This window comes from Oncorhynchus nerka, linkage group LG16, assembly GCF_034236695.1.
Source record: "Oncorhynchus nerka isolate Pitt River linkage group LG16, Oner_Uvic_2.0, whole genome shotgun sequence".
In the NCBI taxonomy this organism is placed as follows: Eukaryota; Metazoa; Chordata; class Actinopteri; order Salmoniformes; family Salmonidae; genus Oncorhynchus; species Oncorhynchus nerka.
This window is the reverse complement of record NC_088411.1, coordinates 19,980,929-20,000,036: the sequence shown is the minus strand read 5'-3', so window position 1 is coordinate 20,000,036 and position 19,108 is coordinate 19,980,929. Positions and strand designations below refer to the sequence as shown.

Below are 19,108 nucleotides of genomic sequence, written 5' to 3'. Positions count from 1 at the left end.
GTGCACCAAGAAGTAAACGAGGACCATATCATAAGTAATCATCATTATTACATACATTTTAAGTATGACAGTAAGTAACTGTCTCAAAGTTGTAGCGACAGACTCCAATAGGGAGGAAAGTCCGTCTGGATATATTTAGAGTCACAGTGGCACCATCGTGGCCCATGTCCAACACAGAGACAGGAGTACAGGGTTTGCTGGGGTGCACTTATTCACATTGGATGACCAAATGCTAGCTACAGACGAGAGTAAAATCAGTTGAAGAGATGCATTGGACAATTCACTGAGTAAAAATAATCCCCCTTACACACGTTACTGTCAAATTCAACACAAAAATCAATATCTTTGGGCTACACATTACATTGAATACTTTCTGCCTGTGGACATCTGTTCTACAATGTGCCAGCAGAGCAAGATACCCTTTTTTGCCATAATTGATCTCTTTCAGGCAGAGTACATCTGGCATACCACGTTTTATTGAAAAAGTGTGGTGTTCCAGTCATTTCTATAGTGGCATCCAGCGTAAGCCAGGCCCAGCTCAATCTCTACTTCATTCCTGAATAAATCAAATTAAAGTTTATTTGTCACGTGCGCCAAATACAACAGGTGTAGGTAGACCTTACAGTGAAATGCTTACTTACAGACTAACCAATAGTGAGAAGGTGTGTGTGTGTGTAGGTAAAGTAAAGAAATAAAACAGTAAGAAGACATTTGAAAATAAGAGTAGCAAGGCTATATACAGACACCGGTTAGTCAGGCTTATTGAGGGTAGTATGTATATGTATCACATAGGTATCCTATTTTGGATTCAAAACAGCAAAGCACCTCACGCCTCCTCGTCCATGCCTCCCGAGGGGAACGACACGCGGAGATCCATTCACCTACTCTGCATCACAAAGACATGGTGGTTGGAACTAAAAATCTCCTATTTGGACTGACCAAAGGATTTCCATTGATCGTGTTTCTTGGACCAAGAAAGTCTCTTCTTATTGGTGCCCTTTAGTAGTGGTTTCTTTGCAGCAATTTGAACCGTTGATGTTGAGATGTATCTGTTACATGATGTATTTATTTGGGCAGCAAACTGAGGTGCAGTTAACTCTCATGAACTTATCCTATGCAGCAGAGGCAACTATGGGTCTTCCGTTCCAGTCCTCATGAGAGCCAGTTTCATCACAGCGACTGCACTTGAAGATACTTTCAAAGTTCATGAAATGTTCCATATTGACTGACCTTCATGTTTTAAAGTATTGACGGACTGTCGTTTCTCTTTGCTTATTTGAGCTGGTCTTGCCATAATATGGACTTGGGTCTTTTACCAAACAGGGCTACCTTCTGTATACCGCTCCTAACGTGTCACAACACAACTGATCGGCTCAAATGCATTAAGGAAAGAAATTCCACAACTTAACCTTTAAGAAGGCACAGCTGTTAATTGAAATGCATTCCAGGTGACTACCTCATGAAGCTGGTTGAGAGAATGTCAAGAATGTGCAAAGCTGTCAAGGCAAAGGGTGGCTACTTGGAAGAATCTCAAATATTTTGATTTGTTTAAAACCTGTTGAAAATAGGGGGCGCTATTTTCATTTTTGGAAAAAATAACGTTCCCAAAGTAAACAGGCTATTTTGTCAGGACAAGATGCTAGAATATGCATATAATTGACAGCTTAGGATAGAAAACACTAAAGTTTCCAAAACTGTAAAAATATTGTCTGTGAGTATAACACAACTGATATTGCAGGCGAAAGCCTGAGAAAAATCAATCAGGAAGTGACTCATGTTTTGAAAGCTCTGCGTTCTGATGCGTCCCTATTGAGCAGTGAATGGGCTATCAACCAGATTCCCTTTTCTACGTATTCCCCAAGGTGTCTACAGCATTTTGACGTAGTTTCACGCCTTTATGTTGAAGAATGAGCGTAAACGACTACATTGCGTAAGTGTCCGGCTGAGGGCTCTCAGAGTAATGCTTGCGTAATAGACAGAGGTAGCTATTTTTCCTCCCGGTCTTACGGAAAATACAGCTGTCCCGGTTGATATATTATCGAATAGATATTTGAAAAACACCTTGAGGATTGATTAGAAACAACGTTTGCCATGTTTCTGTCGATATTACGGACCTAATTTGGAATATTTTTCGGCGTTGTCGTGACCGCAATTTCCGGTCGAATTCTCAGCCGAACGTGAAGAACTAACGGAGTTATTTCGGCTACAAAAATAATATTTTTTGGAAAAAAGGAACATTTGCTATCTAACTAGGAGTCTCGTAAGTGAAAACATCCGAAGCTCATCAAAGGTAAACGATTTAATTTGATTGCTTTTCTGATTTTCGTGACCAGGTTGCCTGCTGCTAGCTAGGCATAATGCTATGCTAGGCTATCGATAAACTTACACAAATGTTTGTCTTGCTTTGGCTGTAAAGCATAATTTCAAAATCTGAGATGACAGGGTGATTAACAAAAGGCTAAGCTGTGTTTCAATAGATTTCACTTGTGATTTCATGAATATGAATATTTTCTAGTAATATTATTTGACTGTGGCGCTATGCTATTCAGCGGCTGCTGACTAAAATGATCCCGCGACAGGGATGGGTAGCGTCAAGAAGTTAATTAACACTTGGTTACGACATGATTCCATGTGTGTTACTTCATAGTTTTGATGTCTTCACTATTGTTCTACAAAGTAGAAAATAGTAAAAAATAAAGAAACCCTTTAGGTTTATTTAACCTTGAGTAGGTGTGTCAAAACTTTTACTGGTAATGCATGCATGTAAATATGCATGTAAATAATAGAGGTCTGCAATTGACCTCAATAGTCCATATGTGGCACTAAGAGCTATGTTGATGTTCCCAGAGAGTGAACAGGGAGACAGCACTAAATGGAGACCGCTCCCCTGCCTCACTGGAATGGGTTTCATATAGCACTGGATTTAAACCAAAATTAATAGAGTGTAAAACAGGTTCCGAACCAGTGCAAAGACGAGTCCTTTAATTTGACAAAAATAGATCATTGATCAAATAATATAATCTTCCAAAGCAATTTACAAGCATTTGTGTGTAGCAGTCCTACCTTGGCATCCATGGCTGCGCGGGTCTGTTTCTGTGTTTCATCTATAAGGGTCAGGTTACTCAGGTTAGAGGTGTAGATGGGCAGAGCCACTGATTGACTTTTCAAGTGGATGACCTTTATCAACGGTCCTTTCTGCAAAAGAGACAACACTTTATACTCAAAGAACACAATCACTCATACATTCAGGTCAAAACTTTCTGTGAAGAATACATTTTCAATGTTACGGCCATTTCTACCCTGTGTATCGTATCACTCAGATTAACAAGTGGCCGCAAAGGCCTTTCTTTGTCAGGATTGTAGGCACATGGGTTTAATCACACTGCTATACAGAGCAGGCAATAAGCTTAACGTACCACAGTACTATAGGCCCTGTAATCTCACCCCAGACAATAGAGATATCAAAGGTGATTTTCAGACTGGGCCCACACATTTCTTTAGCATTAATAAACATTGAGTATACCTGACCATTTAACGTATAATAAAAGTGTAAATATCTGTGTTGACGGGGTACAATTGATTGGGGAGATCAGGAAGACATCCTGGCAGTAAACTCACCTAACCCGTAGTTTTGTCACGATGGTGCTGACAGCTGAATCAATATTCTCTGCTATTTCATCTGCAGCCATCCCAGAGTGGGCCACATAAGCCATGCTAAAACAAACAATAACATTTTACAGGAGGCAATGTGTATATAAATGAATGTACATTAATTGCCCTTGTGTGTCAGTTGCAGAGACAGGCCCCAATAGAGAGGGAGATCTGTCAGGATATATTTTGAGTCACTATGGCACCATCATTGCCCATGTCCAACACGGACAGGGTTTGCTGAGGCGCACTTACTGACTAAGTCAGAGAGCAGGCCTCACCAGTAGCAGCCTTTCTTAGAAATGGAGGTTGTTGTTCCCTGGATGGTTCTCTGGATGTCCAAGGCCAGCTTTTTGCTCTGCAGGTTCAATGACAAAGGCTCCCTAAGCAGGGGAGATTAGATTAGAACTCTGTAAGGGCTAGCTTAAAGGCACATTTAAATTTACAGGTGAAGTCGGAAGTTTACATTCACTTAGGTTGGAGTCATTAAAACTCATTTTTCAACCACTCCACAAATGTCTTGTGAACAAACTATAGTTTTGACAAGTCGGTTAGGACATCTAGCATGACAAGTAATTTTTCCAACAATTGTTTACAGACAGATTATTTCACTTATAATTCATTGTATCACAATTCCAGTGGGTCAGAAGTTCACATACACTAAGTTGACTGTGCCTTTCAACAGCTTGGAAAATTCCAGAAAATGATGTCATGGCTTTAGAAGCTTCTGATAGGCTAAGTAACATCATTTGAGTCAATTGGAAGTGTACCTGTGGATGTATTTCAAGGCCTACCTTCAAAATCAGTGCCTCTTTGCTTGACATCATGGGAAAATCAAAAGAAATCGGCCAAGACCTCAGAAAAACAATTGTAGACCTCCACAAATCTGGTTCATCCTTGGGAGCAATTTCCAAACACCTGAAGGTACCACGTTCATCTGTACAAACAATAGTAAGCAAGCATAAACACCATGGGACCACGCAGCCGTCATACCGCTCAGGAAGGAGACCCGTTCTGTCTCCAAGAGATGAACGTACTTTGGTGCAAATCAACCCCAAACAGCAGCAAAGGATCTTTTGAAGATGTTGGAGGAAACAGGTACAAAAGTACATATATCCACAGTAAAACTAATTCTATATCGACAACAGGAAAGGCCGCTCAGCAAGGAAGAAGCCACTGCTCCAAAACCGCCATAAAAAAGCCAGACTACGGTTTGCAACTGCACATGGGGACAAAGATCGTAGTTTTTGGAGAGATGTCCTCTGATCTGATCAAACAAAAATAGAACTGTTCACAAAATATATGGCACCGTGAGGGAGGAAAATTATGTGGATATATTGAAGCAACGTCTCAAGTTAAAGCTTGGTCGCAAATGAGTCTTCCAAATGGACAATGACCCCAAGCATACTTCCAAAGTTGTGGCAAAATAGCTTAAGGACTCAAAGTCAAGGTATTGGAGTGGCAATCAGAAGGCCCAGACCCCAATCCTATAGAAAAAGTATGTGTGAGCAAGGAGGCCTACAAACCTGACTCAGTTACAGCAGCTCTGTCAGGAGGAATGGGCAAAAATTCACCCAACTTATTGTGGGAAGCTTGTGGAAGGCTACCCGAAACATTTGACCCAAGTTAAACAATTGAAAGGCAATGGTACCAAATACTAATTGAGTATGTAAACTTCTGAACCACTGGGACTGGGAACAGAAAAAAAATAAACCACTATCATTCTGACATTTCACATTCTTCAAATAAAGTGGTGACCTAAGGCAGGGAATTTTTACTAGGATTAAATGTCAGGAATTGTGAAAAACTGAGTTTAAATGTATTTGGCTATGGTGTATGTAAACTTCCGACTTCAACTGTATAAGAGGACATGTATTTCAAAACCAGGGAACAGCACTAGGGGCTATGTTGATGTTCCCAGAGAGTGAACAGGGGAGACAGCACAAAAAGGATACCACTCCCCTGCCTCACTGGAATGAGTTTCATATAGCAATGGAGTCAAACCAAAATTCATACTGAGAGTGAACCAGGTTCCGAACCAGTGCAAAAATGAGTCTTTAAATAGATTTCATTTGACTAAAGTAGGTAAGGTGATCAACCAACAATATTTACAAGCTTACTTCTTTCTCTCGTAGAAGTGCTTGCCGATGTGCGAGGACAGTAGGCGGCGAATGCGGTCGTCTGAAAGAAACATGTCAAAGTTCCCCAGCAGCCGTCGTTTGGCTTCAAAGGGCTTGTACTCAGTCCTCAGTGTCTTGTAAGGGATCACCTAAAGAAAGACAAAGGGATATGCCTGGATGAGTTGTGTCTCGTGCACCAAGAAGTAAACGAGGACCATATCATAAGTAATCATCATTATTACATACATTTTAAGTATGACAGTAAGTAACTGTCTCAAAGTTGTAGCGACAGACTCCAATAGGGAGGAAAGTCCGTCTGGATATATTTAGAGTCACAGTGGCACCATCGTGGCCCATGTCCAACACAGAGACAGGAGTACAGGGTTTGCTGGGGTGCACTTATTCACATTGGATGACCAAATGCTAGCTACAGACGAGAGTAAAATCAGTTGAAGAGATGCATTGGACAATTCACTGAGTAAAAATAATCCCCCCTTACACACGTTACTGTCAAATTCAACACAAAAATCAATATCTTTGGGCTACACATTACATTGAATACTTTCTGCCTGTGGACATCTGTTCTACAATGTGCCAGCAGAGCAAGATACCCTTTTTTGCCATAATTGATCTCTTTCAGGCAGAGTACATCTGGCATACCACGTTTTATTGAAAAAGTGTGGTGTTCCAGTCATTTCTATAGTGGCATCCAGCGTAAGCCAGGCCCAGCTCAATCTCTACTTCATTCCTGAATAAATCAAATTAAAGTTTATTTGTCACGTGCGCCAAATACAACAGGTGTAGGTAGACCTTACAGTGAAATGCTTACTTACAGACTAACCAATAGTGAGAAGGTGTGTGTGTGTGTAGGTAAAGTAAAGAAATAAAACAGTAAGAAGACATTTGAAAATAAGAGTAGCAAGGCTATATACAGACACCGGTTAGTCAGGCTTATTGAGGGTAGTATGTATATGTATCACATAGGTATCCTATTTTGGATTCAAAACAGCAAAGCACCTCACGCCTCCTCGTCCATGCCTCCCGAGGGGAACGACACGCGGAGATCCATTCACCTACTCTGCATCACAAAGACATGGTGGTTGGAACTAAAAATCTCCTATTTGGACTGACCAAAGGATTTCCATTGATCGTGTTTCTTGGACCAAGAAAGTCTCTTCTTATTGGTGCCCTTTAGTAGTGGTTTCTTTGCAGCAATTTGAACCGTTGATGTTGAGATGTATCTGTTACATGAAGTATTTATTTGGGCAGCAAACTGAGGTGCAGTTAACTCTCATGAACTTATCCTATGCAGCAGAGGCAACTATGGGTCTTCCGTTCCAGTCCTCATGAGAGCCAGTTTCATCACAGCGACTGCACTTGAAGATACTTTCAAAGTTCATGAAATGTTCCATATTGACTGACCTTCATGTTTTAAAGTATTGACGGACTGTCGTTTCTCTTTGCTTATTTGAGCTGGTCTTGCCATAATATGGACTTGGGTCTTTTACCAAACAGGGCTACCTTCTGTATACCGCTCCTACCGTGTCACAACACAACTGATCGGCTCAAATGCATTAAGGAAAGAAATTCCACAACTTAACCTTTAAGAAGGCACAGCTGTTAATTGAAATGCATTCCAGGTGACTACCTCATGAAGCTGGTTGAGAGAATGTCAAGAATGTGCAAAGCTGTCAAGGCAAAGGGTGGCTACTTGGAAGAATCTCAAATATTTTGATTTGTTTAAAACCTGTTGAAAATAGGGGGCACTATTTTCATTTTTGGAAAAAATAACGTTCCCAAAGTAAACGGGCTATTTTGTCAGGACAAGATGCTAGAATATGCATATAATTGACAGCTTAGGATAGAAAACACTAAAGTTTCCAAAACTGTAAAAATATTGTCTGTGAGTATAACACAACTGATATTGCAGGCGAAAGCCTGAGAAAAATCCAATCAGGAAGTGACTCATGTTTTGAAAGCTCTGCGTTCTGATGCGTCCCTATTGAGCAGTGAATGGGCTATCAACCAGATTCCCTTTTCTACGTATTCCCCAAGGTGTCTACAGCATTTTGACGTAGTTTCACGCCTTTATGTTGAAGAATGAGCGTAAACGACTACATTGCGTAAGTGTCCGGCTGAGGGCTCTCAGAGTAATGCTTGCGTAATAGACAGAGGTAGCTATTTTTCCTCCCGGTCTTACGGAAAATACAGCTGTCCCGGTTGATATATTATCGAATAGATATTTGAAAAACACCTTGAGGATTGATTAGAAACAACGTTTGCCATGTTTCTGTCGATATTACGGACCTAATTTGGAATATTTTTCGGCGTTGTCGTGACCGCAATTTCGGTCGAATTCTCAGCCGAACGTGAAGAACTAACGGAGTTATTTCGGCTACAAAAATAATATTTTTTGGAAAAAAGGAACATTTGCTATCTAACTAGGAGTCTCGTAAGTGAAAACATCCGAAGCTCATCAAAGGTAAACGATTTAATTTGATTGCTTTTCTGATTTTCGTGACCAGGTTGCCTGCTGCTAGCTAGGCATAATGCTATGCTAGGCTATCGATAAACTTACACAAATGTTTGTCTTGCTTTGGCTGTAAAGCATAATTTCAAAATCTGAGATGACAGGGTGATTAACAAAAGGCTAAGCTGTGTTTCAATAGATTTCACTTGTGATTTCATGAATATGAATATTTTCTAGTAATATTATTTGACTGTGGCGCTATGCTATTCAGCGGCTGCTGACTAAAATGATCCCGCGACAGGGATGGGTAGCGTCAAGAAGTTAATTAACACTTGGTTACGACATGATTCCATGTGTGTTACTTCATAGTTTTGATGTCTTCACTATTGTTCTACAAAGTAGAAAATAGTAAAAAATAAAGAAACCCTTTAGGTTTATTTAACCTTGAGTAGGTGTGTCAAAACTTTTACTGGTAATGCATGCATGTAAATATGCATGTAAATAATAGAGGTCTGCAATTGACCTCAATAGTCCATATGTGGCACTAAGAGCTATGTTGATGTTCCCAGAGAGTGAACAGGAGACAGCACTAAATGGAGACCGCTCCCCTGCCTCACTGGAATGGGTTTCATATAGCACTGGATTTAAACCAAAATTAATAGAGTGTAAAACAGGTTCCGAACCAGTGCAAAGACGAGTCCTTTAATTTGACAAAAATAGATCATTGATCAAATAATATAATCTTCCAAAGCAATTTACAAGCATTTGTGTGTAGCAGTCCTACCTTGGCATCCATGGCTGCGCGGGTCTGTTTCTGTGTTTCATCTATAAGGGTCAGGTTACTCAGGTTAGAGGTGTAGATGGGCAGAGCCACTGATTGACTTTTCAAGTGGATGACCTTTATCAACGGTCCTTTCTGCAAAAGAGACAACACTTTATACTCAAAGAACACAATCACTCATACATTCAGGTCAAAACTTTCTGTGAAGAATACATTTTCAATGTTACGGCCATTTCTACCCTGTGTATCGTATCACTCAGATTAACAAGTGGCCGCAAAGGCCTTTCTTTGTCAGGATTGTAGGCACATGGGTTTAATCACACTGCTATACAGAGCAGGCAATAAGCTTAACGTACCACAGTACTATAGGCCCTGTAATCTCACCCCAGACAATAGAGATATCAAAGGTGATTTTCAGACTGGGCCCACACATTTCTTTAGCATTAATAAACATTGAGTATACCTGACCATTTAACGTATAATAAAAGTGTAAATATCTGTGTTGACGGGGTACAATTGATTGGGGAGATCAGGAAGACATCCTGGCAGTAAACTCACCTAACCCGTAGTTTTGTCACGATGGTGCTGACAGCTGAATCAATATTCTCTGCTATTTCATCTGCAGCCATCCCAGAGTGGGCCACATAAGCCATGCTAAAACAAACAATAACATTTTACAGGAGGCAATGTGTATATAAATGAATGTACATTAATTGCCCTTGTGTGTCAGTTGCAGAGACAGGCCCCAATAGAGAGGGAGATCTGTCAGGATATATTTTGAGTCACTATGGCACCATCATTGCCCATGTCCAACACGGACAGGGTGTGCTGAGGCGCACTTACTGACTAAGTCAGAGAGCAGGCCTCACCAGTAGCAGCCTTTCTTAGAAATGGAGGTTGTTGTTCCCTGGATGGTTCTCTGGATGTCCAAGGCCAGCTTTTTGCTCTGCAGGTTCAATGACAAAGGCTCCCTAAGCAGGGGAGATTAGATTAGAACTCTGTAAGGGCTAGCTTAAAGGCACATTTAAATTTACAGGTGAAGTCGGAAGTTTACATTCACTTAGGTTGGAGTCATTAAAACTCATTTTTCAACCACTCCACAAATGTCTTGTGAACAAACTATAGTTTTGACAAGTCGGTTAGGACATCTAGCATGACAAGTAATTTTTCCAACAATTGTTTACAGACAGATTATTTCACTTATAATTCATTGTATCACAATTCCAGTGGGTCAGAAGTTCACATACACTAAGTTGACTGTGCCTTTCAACAGCTTGGAAAATTCCAGAAAATGATGTCATGGCTTTAGAAGCTTCTGATAGGCTAAGTAACATCATTTGAGTCAATTGGAAGTGTACCTGTGGATGTATTTCAAGGCCTACCTTCAAAATCAGTGCCTCTTTGCTTGACATCATGGGAAAATCAAAAGAAATCGGCCAAGACCTCAGAAAAACAATTGTAGACCTCCACAAATCTGGTTCATCCTTGGGAGCAATTTCCAAACACCTGAAGGTACCACGTTCATCTGTACAAACAATAGTAAGCAAGCATAAACACCATGGGACCACGCAGCCGTCATACCGCTCAGGAAGGAGACCCGTTCTGTCTCCAAGAGATGAACGTACTTTGGTGCAAATCAACCCCAAACAGCAGCAAAGGATCTTTTGAAGATGTTGGAGGAAACAGGTACAAAAGTACATATATCCACAGTAAAACTAATTCTATATCGACAACAGGAAAGGCCGCTCAGCAAGGAAGAAGCCACTGCTCCAAAACCGCCATAAAAAAGCCAGACTACGGTTTGCAACTGCACATGGGGACAAAGATCGTAGTTTTTGGAGAGATGTCCTCTGATCTGATCAAACAAAAATAGAACTGTTCACAAAATATATGGCACCGTGAGGGAGGAAAATTATGTGGATATATTGAAGCAACGTCTCAAGTTAAAGCTTGGTCGCAAATGAGTCTTCCAAATGGACAATGACCCCAAGCATACTTCCAAAGTTGTGGCAAAATAGCTTAAGGACTCAAAGTCAAGGTATTGGAGTGGCAATCAGAAGGCCCAGACCCCAATCCTATAGAAAAAGTATGTGTGAGCAAGGAGGCCTACAAACCTGACTCAGTTACAGCAGCTCTGTCAGGAGGAATGGGCAAAAATTCACCCAACTTATTGTGGGAAGCTTGTGGAAGGCTACCCGAAACATTTGACCCAAGTTAAACAATTGAAAGGCAATGGTACCAAATACTAATTGAGTATGTAAACTTCTGAACCACTGGGACTGGGAACAGAAAAAAATAAACCACTATCATTCTGACATTTCACATTCTTCAAATAAAGTGGTGACCTAAGGCAGGGAATTTTTACTAGGATTAAATGTCAGGAATTGTGAAAAACTGAGTTTAAATGTATTTGGCTATGGTGTATGTAAACTTCCGACTTCAACTGTATAAGAGGACATGTATTTCAAAACCAGGGAACAGCACTAGGGGCTATGTTGATGTTCCCAGAGAGTGAACAGGAGACAGCACAAAAGGATACCACTCCCCTGCCTCACTGGAATGAGTTTCATATAGCAATGGAGTCAAACCAAAATTCATACTGAGAGTGAACCAGGTTCCGAACCAGTGCAAAAATGAGTCTTTAAATAGATTTCATTTGACTAAAGTAGGTAAGGTGATCAACCAACAATATTTACAAGCTTACTTCTTTCTCTCGTAGAAGTGCTTGCCGATGTGCGAGGACAGTAGGCGGCGAATGCGGTCGTCTGAAAGAAACATGTCAAAGTTCCCCAGCAGCCGTCGTTTGGCTTCAAAGGGCTTGTACTCAGTCCTCAGTGTCTTGTAAGGGATCACCTAAAGAAAGACAAAGGGATATGCCTGGATGAGTTGTGTCTCGTGCACCAAGAAGTAAACGAGGACCATATCATAAGTAATCATCATTATTACATACATTTTAAGTATGACAGTAAGTAACTGTCTCAAAGTTGTAGCGACAGACTCCAATAGGGAGGAAAGTCCGTCTGGATATATTTAGAGTCACAGTGGCACCATCGTGGCCCATGTCCAACACAGAGACAGGAGTACAGGGTTTGCTGGGGTGCACTTATTCACATTGGATGACCAAATGCTAGCTACAGACGAGAGTAAAATCAGTTGAAGAGATGCATTGGACAATTCACTGAGTAAAAAATAATCCCCCCCCTTACACACGTTACTGTCAAATTCAACACAAAAATCAATATCTTTGGGCTACACATTACATTGAATACTTTCTGCCTGTGGACATCTGTTCTACAATGTGCCAGCAGAGCAAGATACCCTTTTTTGCCATAATTGATCTCTTTCAGGCAGAGTACATCTGGCATACCACGTTTTATTGAAAAAGTGTGGTGTTCCAGTCATTTCTATAGTGGCATCCAGCTTAAGCCAGGCCCAGCTCAATCTCCACTTCATTCCTGAATAAATCAAATTAAAGTTTATTTGTCACGTGCGCCAAATACAACAGGTGTAGGTAGACCTTACAGTGAAATGCTTACTTACAGACTAACCAATAGTGAGAATGTGTGTGTGTGTGTAGGTAAAGTAAAGAAATAAAACAGTAAGAAGACATTTGAAAATAAGAGTAGCAAGGCTATATACAGACACCGGTTAGTCAGGCTTATTGAGGGTAGTATGTATATGTATCACATAGGTATCCTATTTTGGATTCAAAACAGCAAAGCACCTCACGCCTCCTCGTCCATGCCTCCCGAGGGGAACGACACGCGGAGATCCATTCACCTACTCTGCATCACAAAGACATGGTGGTTGGAACTAAAAATCTCCTATTTGGACTGACCAAAGGATTTCCATTGATCGTGTTTCTTGGACCAAGAAAGTCTCTTCTTATTGGTGCCCTTTAGTAGTGGTTTCTTTGCAGCAATTTGAACCGTTGATGTTGAGATGTATCTGTTACATGAAGTATTTATTTGGGCAGCAAACTGAGGTGCAGTTAACTCTCATGAACTTATCCTATGCAGCAGAGGCAACTATGGGTCTTCCGTTCCAGTCCTCATGAGAGCCAGTTTCATCACAGCGACTGCACTTGAAGATACTTTCAAAGTTCATGAAATGTTCCATATTGACTGACCTTCATGTTTTAAAGTATTGACGGACTGTCGTTTCTCTTTGCTTATTTGAGCTGGTCTTGCCATAATATGGACTTGGGTCTTTTACCAAACAGGGCTACCTTCTGTATACCGCTCCTACCGTGTCACAACACAACTGATCGGCTCAAATGCATTAAGGAAAGAAATTCCACAACTTAACCTTTAAGAAGGCACAGCTGTTAATTGAAATGCATTCCAGGTGACTACCTCATGAAGCTGGTTGAGAGAATGTCAAGAATGTGCAAAGCTGTCAAGGCAAAGGGTGGCTACTTGGAAGAATCTCAAATATTTTGATTTGTTTAAAACCTGTTGAAAATAGGGGCACTATTTTCATTTTTGGAAAAATAACGTTCCCAAAGTAAACGGGCTATTTTGTCAGGACAAGATGCTAGAATATGCATATAATTGACAGCTTAGGATAGAAAACACTAAAGTTTCCAAAACTGTAAAAATATTGTCTGTGAGTATAACACAACTGATATTGCAGGCGAAAGCCTGAGAAAAATCCAATCAGGAAGTGACTCATGTTTTGAAAGCTCTGCGTTCTGATGCGTCCCTATTGAGCAGTGAATGGGCTATCAACCAGATTCCCTTTTCTACGTATTCCCCAAGGTGTCTACAGCATTTTGACGTAGTTTCACGCCTTTATGTTGAAGAATGAGCGTAAACGACTACATTGCGTAAGTGTCCGGCTGAGGGCTCTCAGAGTAATGCTTGCGTAATAGACAGAGGTAGCTATTTTTCCTCCCGGTCTTACGGAAAATACAGCTGTCCCGGTTGATATATTATCGAATAGATATTTGAAAAACACCTTGAGGATTGATTAGAAACAACGTTTGCCATGTTTCTGTCGATATTACGGACCTAATTTGGAATATTTTTCGGCGTTGTCGTGACCGCAATTTCCGGTCGAATTCTCAGCCGAACGTGAAGAACTAACGGAGTTATTTCGGCTACAAAAATAATATTTTTGGGAAAAAAGGAACATTTGCTATCTAACTAGGAGTCTCGTAAGTGAAAACATCCGAAGCTCATCAAAGGTAAACGATTTAATTTGATTGCTTTTCTGATTTTCGTGACCAGGTTGCCTGCTGCTAGCTAGGCATAATGCTATGCTAGGCTATCGATAAACTTACACAAATGTTTGTCTTGCTTTGGCTGTAAAGCATAATTTCAAAATCTGAGATGACAGGGTGATTAACAAAAGGCTAAGCTGTGTTTCAATAGATTTCACTTGTGATTTCATGAATATGAATATTTTCTAGTAATATTATTTGACTGTGGCGCTATGCTATTCAGCGGCTGCTGATTAAAATGATCCCGCGACAGGGATGGGTAGCGTCAAGAAGTTAATTAACACTTGGTTACGACATGATTCCATGTGTGTTACTTCATAGTTTTGATGTCTTCACTATTGTTCTACAAAGTAGAAAATAGTAAAAATAAAGAAACCATTTAGGTTTATTTAACCTTGAGTAGGTGTGTCAAAACTTTTACTGGTAATGCATGCATGTAAATATGCATGTAAATAATAGAGGTCTGCAATTGACCTCAATAGTCCATATGTGGCACTAAGAGCTATGTTGATGTTCCCAGAGAGTGAACAGGAGACAGCACTAAATGGAGACCGCTCCCCTGCCTCACTGGAATGGGTTTCATATAGCACTGGATTTAAACCAAAATTAATAGAGTGTAAAACAGGTTCCGAACCAGTGCAAAGACGAGTCCTTTAATTTGACAAAAATAGATCATTGATCAAATAATATAATCTTCCAAAGCAATTTACAAGCATTTGTGTGTAGCAGTCCTACCTTGGCATCCATGGCTGCGCGGGTCTGTTTCTGTGTTTCATCTATAAGGGTCAGGTTACTCAGGTTAGAGGTGTAGATGGGCAGAGCCACTGATTGACTTTTCAAGTGGATGACCTTTATCAACGGTCCTTTCTGCAAAAGAGACAACACTTTATACTCAAAGAACACAATCACTCATACATTCAGGTCAAAACTTTCTGTGAAGAATACATTTTCAATGTTACGGCCATTTCTACCCTGTGTATCGTATCACTCAGATTAACAAGTGGCCGCAAAGGCCTTTCTTTGTCAGGATTGTAGGCACATGGGTTTAATCACACTGCTATACAGAGCAGGCAATAAGCTTAACGTACCACAGTACTATAGGCCCTGTAATCTCACCCCAGACAATAGAGATATCAAAGGTGATTTCCAGACTGGGCCCACACATTTCTTTAGCATTAATAAACATTGAGTATACCTGACCATTTAACGTATAATAAAAGTGTAAATATCTGTGTTGACGGGGTACAATTGATTGGGGAGATCAGGAAGACATCCTGGCAGTAAACTCACCTAACCTGTAGTTTTGTCACGATGGTGCTGACAGCTGAATCAATATTCTCTGCTATTTCATCTGCAGCCATCCCAGAGTGGGCCACATAAGCCATGCTAAAACAAACAATAACATTTTACAGGAGGCAATGTGTATATAAATGAATGTACATTAATTGCCCTTGTGTGTCAGTTGCAGAGACAGGCCCCAATAGAGAGGGAGATCTGTCAGGATATATTTTGAGTCACTATGGCACCATCATTGCCCATGTCCAACACGGACAGGGTGTGCTGAGGCGCACTTACTGACTAAGTCAGAGAGCAGGCCTCACCAGTAGCAGCCTTTCTTAGAAATGGAGGTTGTTGTTCCCTGGATGGTTCTCTGGATGTCCAAGGCCAGCTTTTTGCTCTGCAGGTTCAATGACAAAGGCTCCCTAAGCAGGGGAGATTAGATTAGAACTCTGTAAGGGCTAGCTTAAAGGCACATTTAAATTTACAGGTGAAGTCGGAAGTTTACATTCACTTAGGTTGGAGTCATTAAAACTCATTTTTCAACCACTCCACAAATGTCTTGTGAACAAACTATAGTTTTGACAAGTCGGTTAGGACATCTAGCATGACAAGTAATTTTTCCAACAATTGTTTACAGACAGATTATTTCACTTATAATTCATTGTATCACAATTCCAGTGGGTCAGAAGTTCACATACACTAAGTTGACTGTGCCTTTCAACAGCTTGGAAAATTCCAGAAAATGATGTCATGGCTTTAGAAGCTTCTGATAGGCTAAGTAACATCATTTGAGTCAATTGGAAGTGTACCTGTGGATGTATTTCAAGGCCTACCTTCAAAATCAGTGCCTCTTTGCTTGACATCATGGGAAAATCAAAAAGAAATCGGCCAAGACCTCAGAAAAACAATTGTAGACCTCCACAAATCTGGTTCATCCTTGGGAGCAATTTCCAAACACCTGAAGGTACCACGTTCATCTGTACAAACAATAGTAAGCAAGCATAAACACCATGGGACCACGCAGCCGTCATACCGCTCAGGAAGGAGACCCGTTCTGTCTCCAAGAGATGAACGTACTTTGGTGCAAATCAACCCCAAACAGCAGCAAAGGATCTTTTGAAGATGTTGGAGGAAACAGGTACAAAAGTACATATATCCACAGTAAAACTAATTCTATATCGACAACAGGAAAGGCCGCTCAGCAAGGAAGAAGCCACTGCTCCAAAACCGCCATAAAAAAGCCAGACTACGGTTTGCAACTGCACATGGGGACAAAGATCGTACTTTTGGAGAGATGTCCTCTGATCTGATCAAACAAAAATAGAACTGTTCACAAAATATATGGCACCGTGAGGGAGGAAAATTATGTGGATATATTGAAGCAACGTCTCAAGTTAAAGCTTGGTCGCAAATGAGTCTTCCAAATGGACAATGACCCCAAGCATACTTCCAAAGTTGTGGCAAAATAGCTTAAGGACTCAAAGTCAAGGTATTGGAGTGGCAATCAGAAGGCCCAGACCCCAATCCTATAGAAAAAGTATGTGTGAGCAAGGAGGCCTACAAACCTGACTCAGTTACAGCAGCTCTGTCAGGAGGAATGGGCCAAAATTCACCCAACTTATTGTGGGAAGCTTGTGGAAGGCTACCCGAAACATTTGACCCAAGTTAAACAATTGAAAGGCAATGGTACCAAATACTAATTGAGTATGTAAACTTCTGAACCACTGGGACTGGGAACAGAAAAAATAAACCACTATCATTCTGACATTTCACATTCTTCAAATAAAGTGGTGACCTAAGGCAGGGAATTTTTACTAGGATTAAATGTCAGGAATTGTGAAAACTGAGTTTAAATGTATTTGGCTATGGTGTATGTAAACTTCCGACTTCAACTGTATAAGAGGACATGTATTTCAAAACCAGGGAACAGCACTAGGGGCTATGTTGATGTTCCCAGAGAGTGAACAGGGAGACAGCACAAAAAGGATACCACTCCCCTGCCTCACTGGAATGAGTTTTATATAGCAATGGAGTCAAACCAAAATTCATACTGAGAGTGAACCAGGTTCCGAACCAGTGCAAAAATGAGTCTTTAAATAGATTTCATTTGACTAAAGTAGGTAAGGTGATCAACCAACAATATTTACAAGCTTACTTCTTTCTCTCGTAGAAGTGCTTGCCGATGTGCGAGGACAGTAGGCGGCGAATGCGGTCGTCTGAAAGAAACATGTCAAAGTTCCCCAGCAGCCGTCGTTTGGCTTCAAAGGGCTTGTCCTCGGTGTCTTGTAAGGGATCACCTAAAGAAAGACAAAGGGATATGCCTGGATGAGTGTCTCGTGCACCAAGAAGTAAACGAGGACCATATCATAAGTAATCATCATTATTACATACATTTTAAGTATGACAGTAAGTAACTGTCTCAAAGTTTTAGCGACAGACTCCAATAGGGAGGAAAGTCCGTCTGGATATATTTAGAGTCACAGTGGCACTAATAAACTTGTTTAACAAGCAATGCCTCATTTTCGCCAAATTCTCTCATCCTGAAAACAAACACACTTTTGAGGGAACATTTCACACATATTGCCAGGATCCAGTAAGCAACTAACGTCTTATAACTTGAGGAACAGCAAGGAGTCATATACCAGTTAATACTATAGCTAGCAAGATGCTTAACAATACTAATAACACTTGTTCCACCACACTTTCTACCCCAACTCAAACTTTCCAAATGCCAGTTGTTTTTCTTGTATTATGTAGCCATGTTGCTCTGTACTGTGTGGGCAAAGGGACTCACACGGGGATGTTCTGGGTCTGCTTGAGGATCTGCCATAGTGTGAAGAGGGAGAGGTGTTGACTCGCGTCCAGGAGCAGAGTCTGGGGTGGATTTGGTCTTCAGGAAAGCCTGCAGTGCTCTGAACTGCCTTCTTTACATAGCAATACAATGAGAACGTGTTTAGAAAATCTCCAACATGACAAATTCATATTTCGGTTATTTTGTGCAAATAGATCTATCAAATGCAAATAACCAGCCTCATTAGCTCTGCTGAGAAAGCTAACGCGGATACGCTAGCTAACTTTAACTAGTTACAACTTTTTCACTTTGCGCCTAACGACGCCTAATGACTAAGAGTTGAGAAGGGTCGCTACAAAGGCACTTTCACCAAGATAACCAATTGAGGGGGGTGTACAACTTTTATCCTTGATAATGTATTCACAGCGTTCCTCGTTGAGATACATAAAATAACTGAGTGACTTGCCTCGTGTCGTACTATCCTAATGCACAAGCAACCTAGCTTGCTAGCCAGCGAGTTGCTAACTCCAAAGAAAGGTGGTTTACACAATATAACCAACTGATATCACCCCCACTTTTCCTAGCACGCAAATAACAACTATACTTTTGTCGAAGAAGCCCTTATGAAAGTTGCGTTAATACATTACCTGCACCCGGTCCAGAGGCAAATCCTCCTGTTTGTCTGCCATACTTCTTTCTTCACGTTTTTCCAGGTTGCGCATGCGCAAATCGATTGGTTTACGTCACTTTTGAAATTGAAACATCCCAACTTTATTTGCAAGAAGTTTGTGAA

General features: G+C 40.8%; 1 protein-coding gene, 3 non-coding genes and 1 pseudogene across 4 annotated transcripts; all 5 read right to left on the bottom strand.

Moving 5' to 3' along the window:
* Positions 1-3,074: 3,074 nt before the first annotated feature.
* LOC135561175 (uncharacterized) lies at positions 3,075-15,628 on the bottom strand (annotated as a pseudogene).
* On the bottom strand, positions 3,356-3,483 carry LOC135561256 (small nucleolar RNA ACA64). Its single transcript, XR_010459362.1, has one exon. It is a non-coding gene; the product is annotated as a small nucleolar RNA ACA64 (small nucleolar RNA).
* On the bottom strand, positions 9,315-9,442 carry LOC135561255 (small nucleolar RNA ACA64). The gene has a single exon (XR_010459361.1). It is a non-coding gene; the product is annotated as a small nucleolar RNA ACA64 (small nucleolar RNA).
* On the bottom strand, positions 15,271-15,398 carry LOC135561258 (small nucleolar RNA ACA64). Its single transcript, XR_010459364.1, has one exon. It is a non-coding gene; the product is annotated as a small nucleolar RNA ACA64 (small nucleolar RNA).
* Positions 15,541-19,032, bottom strand: LOC135559606 (ribosomal L1 domain-containing protein 1-like). Its single transcript, XM_065002499.1, has 5 exons — positions 18,963-19,032; positions 18,319-18,448; positions 17,680-17,821; positions 15,819-15,946; positions 15,541-15,629 (listed from the first exon to the last, which is right to left on the bottom strand). The coding sequence occupies exons 1-4, from the start codon at positions 19,002-19,004 to the stop codon at positions 15,841-15,843; spliced, it is 420 nt and encodes a 139-aa protein (XP_064858571.1). The 5' UTR covers positions 19,005-19,032; the 3' UTR covers positions 15,541-15,629; positions 15,819-15,840.
* Between the last annotated feature and the right edge of the window lie 76 nt (positions 19,033-19,108).